The sequence below is a fragment of the Ictidomys tridecemlineatus genome, chromosome 11, assembly GCF_052094955.1.
Source record: "Ictidomys tridecemlineatus isolate mIctTri1 chromosome 11, mIctTri1.hap1, whole genome shotgun sequence".
Lineage (NCBI taxonomy): Eukaryota > Metazoa > Chordata > Mammalia > Rodentia > Sciuridae > Ictidomys > Ictidomys tridecemlineatus.
The window spans coordinates 74596257-74609122 of record NC_135487.1 but is presented as its reverse complement, the minus strand read 5'-3'; the positions used below and the strand labels follow the sequence as shown (position 1 = coordinate 74609122).

Below are 12866 nucleotides of genomic sequence, written 5' to 3'. Positions count from 1 at the left end.
TTGTTTGTTCAAGTGCCTGTATGTTAATGTAAATGAAATGGTAAGCTTGATGTTTTCTGAAAATAATTTCGTGTTTAACATTGACTTCTATTCCCACTCTTTTCTTTGTTGCTGTCACTTTATACTTTCTTTAGTCATTTTAGGAGGCCTAAAAATGTAGCTCAGTGATAGAGTGCTTATGTAGCATGTGTGAGGCCCTGGGTTGGACAGAAAGAAGGAAGGAAGGCAGGGAGGGAGGGAGGAAGGAAGACACCTTAGGGAGGCAAAGACTGGAACCTCTTATGACATGGTGGTAATTAGACCCAATATGGAAGATGAGAGGAAGGGAAGGAAGAAAGAAGTAAAGGAGGGAAAGAGGGAGAGGGCCAGATATTATTAGAAAATGGATAGGAGGTTTAAAATTTTCAGCCCTTTTATTTTTATCTTACTTCAATCTATAGCTCTGACTTATTTCTTCCTGTACTGCCACTCTATTCCCTGCCTTTTTCTCTGTAGTTTATCTTATCTTTTCCTCTTTTTACTTCCTTTCTTTCTTTTTTCCTTTTTTGGTACTGGGATTGAACCAGGGGTACTTTACCACTGAGCCACATCCCCAGCCCTTTTTTTATTTTTATTTTTTTAACTTTGAGACAAGGTATTAACCAAGTTCCTCAGGGCCTTGCTAAGTTCTGAGTCTGGCCTCAAAATTGTGATCCTCCTGCCCCAGCCTCCCAAGCTGCTGGGATTACAAGTATATGCTACAATACCCAGGCCCTCTACTTTATTTTATGTTGTATTTACATAGGTTTATTATTTCTTTCCTACCACCATCCCAAATCAAATTTATATCATGATATGAAAGTTCCATCTAAGATACTTTAACCCTCAATAATAACCATTTTCCAGTTTTACTGAGTGGACCACTTTTCATATTTTCTTTTACTTTTTTAATTTTTCTCTTTGTTTTTTAAGTAAGGAGTCATATAGTATAGAAGTTAAGCTCACAGGATCTGAAACAGTCTGTTTTGGTTCAAGTTCTAATTATGTCATTTACTGTGGCCCCTTATAGTATATTTAACCACTTTGTCTCAATTCCCTCATCTGAGTATGTTTTAGAAATTTTAGAATTAAATGAAATAACTTATATAAAGCTCTTAGAATAATATTATGAACTATTTAGAATAGTAATTGAGCATGTTTATTATACTTTTGATACATTAGTCTTTGTTAGCAAAACATATTTCAAATATATTCAAATACTACTTTTGAGAATGTTTTAAGAAAAATATGGCAATTTTTACTATCTGTATTCCAATTTCAGAAGAGAAAAAAATGTTAGAAATTATATGAGAAACCTGTGTTGAATCATAAAATTTAAATTGGAAAGGACCTTTGTGCAATTTCTCATTTTACAGTGAAAGAAGCCAAGACTCTGAGAGATTAAATGGCTTGCCCAAAATCACATAGCTAATTAATGGCAGGGCCAGAAATACATTCCATATCTCTTGATTCCCAGTCCAGTGCCATTTCTAGAAAACAAAATTGGCTTTTAGATATCAGTGGAGAATTGAAAATTGAACCTATAGTGTATGAACTCTTTCAGCTTTCCACCATCCTATTCAACTTTCACTCTAACTATGTTATTTCTCTGTCTCTGAACCTATCCTTAATCCTCTGTTTGTCTGGAAAGATGAATTATCTTTTCTTCTATTCAAGGTTTATTTCTCCTCTTGCAAACTTCTTTTATTGTAATTCTCCAACACATTAATTGTACAAATTGGGTTTCACTGAGGCATTTCCATACATGTGTATATTAAGATTTGATCATGTCCACTCTCCCTTCTCTATGTAATCCTGCCCCACCATCCACCTCTTTTACTTTCAAGTCATCTCTTTTTTTAGTTTCCTTATATGAGAAAAAATATGTATTACTTGTCTTTATGTGGTCTGGCTTATTTTGCTTAACATTTTGTCTTAGTTCTATCCATATTTCTGCGAATGGCAACATTTTATTCTTTTTTTAGCTGAATAATATTTCATTATCTATCTATCCATGTATGTATAGGTATGTGTGTGTGTGTGTGTGTGTGTGTGTGTGTGCGTGTGGTGTTTTCTTTGTCCATTCATCTGTTGATACATATCCAGGCTGATTTTATAACTGGGCTATTGTGAAAAATGGCAAAATAAACATGGGTGTGCAAGAATCTCTTTTGCATGTTGACTTCATTTCCTTCAGATGTATATACCCAGAATGGTGTAGCTGGATCATATGGTAGCTCTATTTTTAGTTTTTTGAGGAACTGTCACACTATTTTCTATAGAGAGTGAACTAATTTGTTTCCCATCAATAGTTAGGGTTCCTTTTTCTCCACAACCTCACCAACATTTGTTATTTTTTGTTTGTTTATTGTTTTTTGTTTGTTTTTGATAGTAGCTATTCTGAGTTAAGGTAGAATATCAATGAAGTTGTGATTTGCTTTCCCTGATGACTAAAGATATTGAACATTTTTTCATATATTTATTAGCTATTTGTACTTTCTCTTTTGTGAAATGTCTAATCAGTTCAATTGCCCATTTATTAATTAGATTATTTGGCTTTTGTTAAGTTTTTTGAGTTCTTTTTGTATTCTGGAAATCAATCCTCTGTCTGATGAATGGCTGGCAAAGATTCTCTCCCATTAAGTAGATTGTCTCTTCACTGTTTTGTTTCCTTTGCTGTGCAGAAACTTGAATTTTATGTAATCCCAATTGGTAATTCTTACTTTTGAGGGAAAAAATCATTGCTTGTGCCAATACCTTGAAGTGTTTCTCCTGTATTTTCTTCTAGTAGTTTTAAAGATTTTGGTCTTTAAGTCTTGAGTTGTTGTTTCTTCAGGGTGCGAGATAGGCATCAAATTTCAACCTTCTACATTTGACTATTCAGTTTTCCCAACTTGTTGAAGAGACTCTCCTTCCAACGCTTGCTTTTGACACCTTTATATAAAGAGTCAGTTGGTGAAGGTGCATGAATTTATTTCTGGGCTTTCTTTTTTAAATTTTTTAATTTATATATGACAGTGGAATGCATTATAATTCTTATTACACATATAGACTATAATTTTTTATATCTCTGATTGTATACAAAGTATATTCACACCAATTCGTGTATTTATACCTGTACTTTGGATAATAATGACCATCACATTCCACCATCATTAATAACCCCATTCCCCTTCCCTCCCCCTCCAACCCCTCTGCCCTATCTAGAGTTCGTCTATTCCTCCCATGCTCCTTCTCCCTATCCCACTATGAATCAGTCACCTTTTATCAGAGAAAACATTCAGCATTTGTTTTTGGGGAATTGGTTAACTTCGATTATCATTATCTTCTCTAACTCCATCGATTTACCTGCAAATGCCATGATTTTATTCTCTTTTATTACTGATTAATATTCCATTGTGTATATATGCTACATTTTTTGTATCCATTCACCTATTGAAGGGCATCTAGGTTGATTCCACAGTTTAGCTATTGTTAATTGTGCTGCTATAAACACTGATGGGACTGTGTCCCTGTAGTATGCTGTTTTTAAGTCCTTTGGGTATAGACCAAGAAGAGGGAGAGAAAGAGACCCAGAATAGCTAAAGCAATTCTTAGCAGGAAGAGTGAAGCAGGAGACATCACTACACCAGACCTTAAACTATACTACAGAGCAATAGTAACAAAAACAGTATGGTGTTGGCACCAAAATACTACAGAGCAATAGTAACAAAAACAGCATGGTATTGGCACCAAAGTAGACTGGTAGACCAATGGTACAGAATAGAGGACACAGAGACTAACCCACAAAGCTACAACTATCTTATATTAGACAAAGGTGCCAAGAACATACATTGGAGAAAAGATAGCCTCTTCAACAAATGGTGCTGGGAAAACTAGAAATCCATATGCAACAAAATGAAATTAAACCCCTGTCTCTCACCATGTACAAAACTCAACTCTAAATGGATCAAAGACTAAGGAATAAAACCTGAGACCTTGCATCTAATAGAAGAAAAAGTAGGCCCTAATTTCCATCATGTGGGATTAGGCCCCAACTTTTTTAATAAGACTCCTGTGGTGCAAGAATTAAAATCAAGAATCAATAAGTGGGTTGGATTCAAACTTAAAAGTTTCTTCTCAGCAAAAGAAACAAACTGTGAGGTAAATAGAGAGCCTACATCTTAGGAGCAAATCTTTATCCCTCACACATCAGATAGAGCACTAATCTCTAGGGTATATAAAGAACTCAAAAAGCTAAACACCAAAAAAAAAAACAAAAAAAAAACAACCAAATAACCCAATCAATAAATGGGCCAAAGACCTAAACAGACACTTCTCAGAAGATGATATATAATCAATCAACAAATGCATGAAAAAATCTTCATCATCACTAGCATTTAGAGAAATGCAAATCAAAACCACTCTAAGATTTCATCTTACTCCAGTCAGAATGACAGCTATTATGAAGACAAACAACAATAAGTGTTGGTGAGTATGTGGGGAAAAAGGTACACTCATACATTGCTGGTGGGACTGCAAATTGGTGCAACCAATATGGAAAGCAGTATAGAGATTTCTTGGAAAATTGGAATGGAACCACCATTTGACCCAGCTATTTCTGAGCTTCCTATCTATCCATTGTCTATAGGTCTGTTTATGCCAACACCATGCTATTTTTGTTACTGTTGTTATGTAGTATGTTTTGTGATGCCTCTAGTATTATTGCTGTTTGCTCAGGATTGCTTTGGCTATTCAGGGTCTTTTGCATTTCCTTATGAATTCCAGGGTTGTTTTTTTTTTCCCTAATTCTGTGAAAAAAGTTACTGGTATTTCAATGGGGATTTCATTGAATCTACAGATCACTTTGGGTAGTATGGCCATTTTAATAATATTAATTCTCCAATCCATGAATATGGGAGGTCTTTCTACCTCCTAGTGCTGTCTTCAGTTTCTTTCTTCAGTGTTTTGCAGTTTTCATCCTTACTTAGTTGGGTTTACTCCTGGTATTTTATGTGTAGTGGGTATTGTGAATGTGATTGCTTTCCTCATTTCTTTCTCAGAGAGTTCATTATTGATATACAGAAAAGCAACTGATTTTGTATATTTTATATCCTGCTATCTTACTGAATTTATCAGTTCTAAAAGTCTTTTGATGGAGTTCTAAGTAATTTCTTTTTTTTATTTTAATATTTATTTTATTTTATTTTTTTTAGTTTTTGGCAGACACAACATCTTTGTTTTATGTGGTGCTGAGGATCGAACTTGGGCCGCACACATGCCAGGCAAGCGCGCTACCGCTTGAGCCACATCCCCAGCCCAATTTCTATATGTAGAATCATATCTCTTACAAAGAGGGATAATTTGAATCCTTCTTTTCCTGTTTACATGCCTTCTATTTTTCTCTTGCCTCATTGCTCTGGGTAGAATTTCTAGTATTATATTGACTAAGAGTGGTGAGAGCAGATGCCCTTGAAATGTTCCTGATCTTAGAGGAAATGCTTTCAGGTTTTTTTCCAATTAAGTATGATATTGGCTATGGGTTTGTCATATGTAACCTTTATTATGTTGAGGTATGATTCTTCTATACCTAAGTTATTCAGAGATTTTATCATAAAGGAATATTGAATTTTATCAAGACTTTTTCTGCACCTATTGCTATGATCATGTGGTTTTTAATCTTTGACTCTATGTGTTGTGTTACATTTATTAATTTGTATATCTTGAACCATCCTTCCATACCAGCTTGATCATAGTTTATAATGTTTTTTAATGTACTGTTGAATCTTATTTGAAAGAATTTTGTTGAGGATTTTTGCATCTCTGCTCATTCAGGGATTTGGTCTATAATTTTCTTTTGCTATTGTTGTATACTCATCAGATATTGGTAGCAGGGTAATACTGACTTCCAAGAAAAAGTTTGGAAAGGTTCCTTCCCTTTCTTTTTGTAGATCAGTTTGAAAGACATTGATGTTAGTTCCTCTTTAAAAGTCTGATTAAATTCGCTGTGAACCCATCCATGTGTGGACTTTTCTTTGTTGGGAAACTTTTTATTTTTCAATTTCATTACTTGTTATTAATCTATTTATGTTTTTGTATTATATCCTCTTGGTTCAATTTTGGTAGGTTATATGTATCCAGAAATTTGTCTATCTCTTCCAAATTTTCTTAATCTTATCAAATGCTATCCTCTCTGGGACTTTAGAAAACCAATTAATCCTCTCCTCTTTCCTATATTTTCATTCTTCCTTCTCTATTGTCTTTTTTCTCTAACATATGCATAAGCTTAAGTTTCTTTCTTCTTCATCTCTAGATCTTCACCTAGCTGGTCATGACCTTTTTGATTATAAATGATAAAAATTCTATAAAAGTGAGTTAAACACACAAAAAGGTAATTGATTATCTCATGTAAACTGAGACGTCCAAGCATTAATCCAAGCTTTAATCTCCAGTGGTCTCATCATTGCCTCTGGCTTTCTCTCAGTCTTTTAGTTATGCTTGGTTACTGATTGGCTTTATTTGTTGAATGAGCTTTTTCACATGGCAGGTAGTCCCTAATTTAAATCTTCCCAGGTTAGAATACTCAGTAGAAAAAGTTACTCTTCCATGTTAGTTTTGAACTCAGACCTGAATTAATCTTGACTATCCTCCTTTGAGTCCCATGTTTATTCTTCATTAATTCCTATGGCCTGGGGTGGGGAGTCATTTTATCTCTGTGGCCCCAGCGAAAGCAGGCCACCTTGAATGATGACCTTCCCAGGATCACATGGAATGGTGAAGGCTCGTTTATCCAAAGGAAAATAGAGGTACTTTTATGAAAACAAGCATGCCAGACAAAAGCAGAATCCTAGAGTCTCTGTAACCTCTATCTCTTGCTTTTTCATGCAAACAAAAATTCTTGAAATAGCATTTTACTGTTAGCATGCTTATTTTCTTACAGCCTTATCATGTTTCATTCATTAAAATTTGGGTTCTATCATTACTTTGAAATGGCTTTTATTCCAGTCATTTAATGACCTCCTAAGTACTGAATTCAGTGAACTTTTTTTCAACTTATTCTCTTTGGACCTCAGTCAGGTTTTTTGTTTTTGTTTTTGTTTTTGTTTAGAAACAAAATCTTTCTGTGTTCCCAGGCTTATCTCAAACTCCTGAGGTCAAATGATCATCCCACTTCCAACTCCCAAATCCTGGGACTACAGATGTGTGCCACTATGCCAGGCCTTTTGTAGTATTTGACACTTTTGATTTTCTAGTCTTTCCTTCCTTTCACAAGTTTCTCCTTTGGTTTCAATTAAATCATTCTATTCATTTTTCTCCTACTTCTCAGATCATTTGAGCTTTTCTTCCTATTGATGTTGCAAAGATTTTTTTTCTTTTTCATTCCTCTCACTTCTCACTTCAAAACTTCTAGACATTATCACCTAAGCCTATGTCTTAAATCACTTAACTATATTCTGATGATTTTTTAAATCTGTATCTCCCATCAAAATATAACTCCAATTCCTTCTATATAATCACCTTCCTGGAGATGTCTGCCTAAAAGTTAACATAGCAGCACCCCAAGTCCTTCCTTCTATCTTCTTTTGGCCTCACTCTCTGTTTTCCTTAACCTTGTGATTTAACCCTCTGCTTATTTAAGCTGCTAAAGGCAGAAAATAATTGTCATACATATCTCATCACCAAATCCTAATTATTTTGCCTTCTACACATTTCTCATATCAATTCTTCCCTCTTCTATCTTTTTACTAATACTCTAGCTCAAGCATTCATTGTTTTTCATTTATTTCAATTAACTTTCTCTCTTTTTCTAGTCTATCCTCTAATACATAACCAAATAAGCATCTCAATTAAGTAAACCTGTTGCTAAAACATCTTCCATCTCCTTAACGTGACAAATAAACTTCAACATGACCTGGCATTTATCTCCCTGTGCAGTCTCAATTGGGTCTGCCTTCTCCTTGTGCTGTGTGCTCCAAAAATCCTGAAAACTTATAGTTCCCATCTTCTTTGGTCTCTCATCCTATGTCTTTCACATGCTATTGTCCCTTCATATGTATCTTGCCTTTCTTCATAATCACAGCTCTATCAAGCTTAGAATCCTACTACTTTTCTTTCATCTATTTTCACCTTGAGGAGTCTTTTTGACTCGCATTGCTCTTTCTTCTACCTTCCCATTATACTTTGTATCTACTTCCATTTTTAGTACATTGTGTGTATGGATCAACTTATAAAAGTAGAATAATGTGAACTATAATTGTAGGTACAGTTGAAGAGTAAAGTAGGATTTGAATAGGTGAATAAGAGGGCAGAGATTATTTATTTATTAACTTACTTATTTATTTACAGTACTGGGGATTGAACGCAGTGGTGCACCACCCACGATCATTGAGCTATATTCCCATCTTTTTTTTTTTTCTTTTCTCTTTTGACATGGAGTCTTGTTAAGTTGCCCGGGCTGACCTCAAATTTGTGATCCTCCTGCCTCAACCTTTCAAGTTTCTGGGTTACAGATATGCAAATTGTTCCCAACTAAGGATGGGGGGATATTTAAAGTAAAATGACCCAGTGGTGTACTGGCACAAGCTTATGAAATATGATTGGAATTTTTATTTATTATTATAATTTTAATTATATGAAATTTCAATTAAATTAAATAAATTATGTTAAAAACAAAAGCAAAAATGCTCAAAATTCATCATTTCCTCATTATTCTACTACATTTTACTATTATCTGTATTTTTGAGGCTGTTATCTATATGGTGTAAATAATGTATAATAGGGTGCTACTGTACATTTCTTCCCAACTTCTCATCAGTAATATCACAAGTAGCTTAAAATCAGTTATGGTGAGAAAAGTTTTACTATTGGAATAAAAAAATACTGCCTATCAGGATTTGACTTATTGGTTTGTTGTTTAGATTTAAGAGACAATACTGAAGATTAAACTTAACAGTATGTTGTAGAATCATTACATTGAAAATAACACAAAAAATTAAGGGAATATTCTTTTAGTATTTGAAAACTACTGTTTAATTCAGAAAAAAAGTTACTTAATCAATGATGCATGAGTGAAGTCCCAACATATGTCTTTATTTTACTTTTATCTTGCTAAAGTCAACAAAAATATTAAGCAACATTTATGAGAGAACTCTGCTGATTTGTCAATTGCAACCATAGGTTGGCTATAGATAGAAGAGTGGCAAAACTGAATGAAAACATTTAGTGAGAATCAAATAATTATATGGGAGCTAGGGATGTGGCTCAAGTGGTAGCGCGCTCGCCTGGCATGCGTCTAGTTCGGTCCTCAGCACCACATACAAACAAAGATGTTGTGTCTGCCGAAAACTAAAAAAAAATAAATATTTTTTTTAAAAAACTCTCTCTCTCTCTCTCTCTTTAAAAAAAAAAAGAGGGAGCCTACTTTGAACTCGGGTTTAAAATAATAATAATTATTATTATTATTATTATTATATGGAATTTACAATTAAGCATACTGTATATAATATTTTTGTAAATTATGTAATATACATCTATAAAGTTTAGGGTAAAGTTATGTATATATACATGTGCATACTCTTCAGAGAGGCAGTTATTAAATATATATTAGTATACATCTATGCAAAAGTGTTTAAGTAAAGGGATTTAGTCTTCACAACAATTTTTGAAATAGGTGCTATTATTTTTTTCCTTTTTCAGGGGAGAAAACTAGGCTCAGGGAATTTGAATTACTTCTCTAAAGTCATACAAATAAAAAAAGTAGAATTTTCACACAGGTAGTCTGTTCCTATACCTAGGCTATAAACAATGAAAATACTGAGGATTTTTTAGCAGCAGAAAAATATGTATTTTGGACAAATGTATGTCATAACAATATTCAAAATTAATTTGTAAAGAGCTGGAAGCCAATTAGAGTAGAATCATTTTTACCTAGGAATTAAGATGAAAAATTAATTCTGTCTTTTAAAATCTAATGAAAAATATAGTGCAACTATCAGTACTTGTAATATGGTTAATAGAGTTGACTGAATATAATATTCAACAATGCTTGACACAATGTTTTGGAAACTGCTGCTCGAAAACTCTACTTAGTAATTGAAAGATGTGTTTGCTATATCAGTATAAAATGATGTTTAAGACTTTAAAAGTAATTATACTCTTTTATATATACACATAACAGATTTTTTTAGATGGAACTATTCTACAACTTCAAAGGAGAAAGACTCTCAAACAATGGCGTTCAACAGAAATCTTAATATATCTGGAAACCAAAATTTGATAGATACGGATAAAAGTAATTCCCCATTTTCAGAGGTTTTGAATGTGAACTTTGAATTGGGAAATGAAGTTTGGGATGATTTTGATGATGAAAACTTAATAGAAGTTACTAATTTTTCAGTTGATACTAAGAATATAAAGACACCAGGTAAATTTGTATTTTAGCATGAAGTAATTTCATTAGTAATTCTTTTGAATGTTTTTCATTTTAGCTCCAAGAAGTAATTTTCTTCACCTTTTTATGTGTGCTTATTTAATTAGTTTTGATTCAGTAATATAATTTTTAGTAAAACTGAAAAAGTGACCCTTCCATACAAAGCATTTTACCATTAACCTACTAAGAACAGAGGTCAAGGTTACTTCACAATGGTGATATAGCAAATGAACTTTTTCTATTTTGTTGCTCCCCTCTCTCTGGTTAAAGACACTATTTAAATTCAGACTGTTGATTGAATTTTTCCTTATAATACAGAGTGTCCTGCTCTTACATTCTAAGATCACACATGGTTTGCTACTTTTTGTGAAGGACAAAAGTATTCTATTTTTGAAAGTATTCATCAGCTTGCAAAAAAAAAAAACTTTTATTTCTAATCAAAATATTGACTTCAGATATAAATAAGTACAAAAGAAAGGATTTGTTTCTCCTGTGTGGGCAATTATATTTAAATAATATACAAACCCGAATTAATGAGATGTAGTTCTTTGAGTTACAGGCAGTTACTCCATTTCACTGAAACAGAAATTGAAAGTCATGTCAAGTGTTTGACAAGATAACAAATGGAGATACTCTTACCCATAAGGGCTGACAGAAGGAAATCAGTCCTTCAGCTTTCTCAGTACAGACTCTTATTCCTAAAATTATAGTTTTGTTGATTTTTAATATATACCACTGTATGCTCTTTTTAAAAATATACATATATATTTCTAAGAGAAGCAATTAGCCATGGAAATGTTGTTTTAGTATCCTAAGAATTACCCTAAAAAGTAAACGCTTTTCTCAGAAAGATAAGGATTTGCTCACCTTCACAAAATAGGCCTGAAAAATTTTTATTAGATCAGTATGTATCATTTTCTATGTCAACTAACAAGTCTCTTTCTCACAATTAAATGTTATTGTGTTCTGCAAGTTAATAGACAACGTGCTAATCCTTTGATGTAGCCTAATTCTATGAAGGCATAGATTTATCACTGGGAAAATCAATAAATGCTACTTACCCTCATTTGTGGAGCACTTCTAAATGATCACATGAAGACCATTGAAAATATTGAATGAATCTCAACTTGATCATTTACCTGAATTTTAAAAATAAGTAAATAAATAAATAGTGGTGGTTTGAAGACCTTTTAACATAGTAACTAACAAGCTAACCTTTATGTTTTATAATTTTACTCCTTTATCTTTACACCCTCACTTTAAGCAAATTAAATTTGATATTGAAAAAAATTAGACATTTCTTTATTAACCAGATCATATCTGTTGGACAGCTCCCTGATAGAACTTGTGAAAAACTTCATTCAGTCCTTTACTGGCATTTTATTTGAAACTATTATCTCTTTATATAGGGTCTGAAAACACTTTGATTTCAAGTATCAGGGGAAGTAAGCTACCTTTCCAACAGTCAAAGAGCAAATTCCAAAGAGAAATGTCAAACAGGCAAGTGTTAAAAAACTTTGGTTTGTTATTCTTACAATTTTATATTTTTTGAGACATAATTGGAGATGAGGATCAAGTCATTAGGTGTCAGAGAAGATATATGGTATTGGTGAATTTAACCCTCTTAATGTTAAACGTGTGTTTCTCAAAGTGCTGTTGTCAAAACAGAATTTCAGATGATGGACAGTTAAGCATAAGACTAAATTTTTAAAACGTTGTTGAACGATTATTTCTATAGCCCCTTAAAACTAGTACTATTATCAAATTTGGAATATATAAATTATGATATGGTCTAAATGAAAGGAAATACACCAAGTTCTCCTTGAGTATAAGAAACAGCATCAATTTTTGTGATAAATATGAGAAATAGTACTTCCCAAAGAATCACTATTAATGCAAATTAAAATGGTTTGTTTTCCCATTTGCCATATTTTACAAATAATTAATTTTAATTTTTAGTTTTGTTTCGTCACACGAGAAGCCAGCCATTTGTTTGTCAAATTCTGCTATGTCCAAGTTTGATATATCCTCCATGACACAATTTTCTCAACAAGCTGGAAATGCAAATATTGTAAGCAAAAGCACTTCTTTGTTTTTCCTATAAATTTTGCCTAAATACTTAAACTTTCATTGATTGCAATTTTTTTACATCGAAATATAGGACCATTTACAGGAAAGAAAAAAGCAATGTTTGTCACCAGAGATTGAGAAACTGTCCTTTACTCACTTCAAAAATATTTCAAATTTTTCAAATTTCAAGAAAGTAGATTTTTTTTTTAGAAACAGTGAATCCATAAAGGAAGTTGATTCCAGGTAAGAACTCTTAATATATTCATGATTATGTCAGTAAAGACATCTTACAAAGAAATTCAGCTTTCCTTTTTCCTTGATTCATTTTAAAGACCAGAACCTAAACATATGAAAGACATTGAAATTTTAG

The 12866-nt window shown here is 32.8% G+C and overlaps 1 protein-coding gene and 1 long non-coding RNA gene across 16 annotated transcripts in view; one reads left to right on the top strand and one right to left on the bottom strand.

The window, feature by feature from the left end:
- The window catches only part of LOC144368127 (uncharacterized), a 29919-nt gene extending 27020 nt beyond the window's left edge, over window positions 1-2899 (bottom strand). Inside the window, exon 1 of the long non-coding RNA XR_013427900.1 lies at window positions 2776-2899. This is a non-coding gene — a long non-coding RNA (uncharacterized LOC144368127). The remainder of the gene's footprint in view (window positions 1-2775) is intronic.
- Window positions 1-12866, top strand: part of Hfm1 (helicase for meiosis 1) — an 86975-nt gene that overhangs the window by 72555 nt on the left and 1554 nt on the right. For 12 of the 15 annotated variants that reach the window (XM_078026714.1, XM_078026718.1, XM_078026716.1 and 9 more), the window contains 4 exons: window positions 10175-10420; window positions 11836-11926; window positions 12386-12497; window positions 12588-12739. In XM_078026714.1, coding sequence (XP_077882840.1) covers window positions 10175-10420; window positions 11836-11926; window positions 12386-12497; window positions 12588-12739 — 601 coding nt within the window. Of the gene's footprint in view, window positions 1-10174; window positions 10421-11835; window positions 11927-12385; window positions 12498-12587; window positions 12740-12866 lie in introns of those variants that run through there. The other 3 variants (XR_013427899.1, XR_013427898.1, XM_078026719.1) reach the window with 3 other exon arrangements.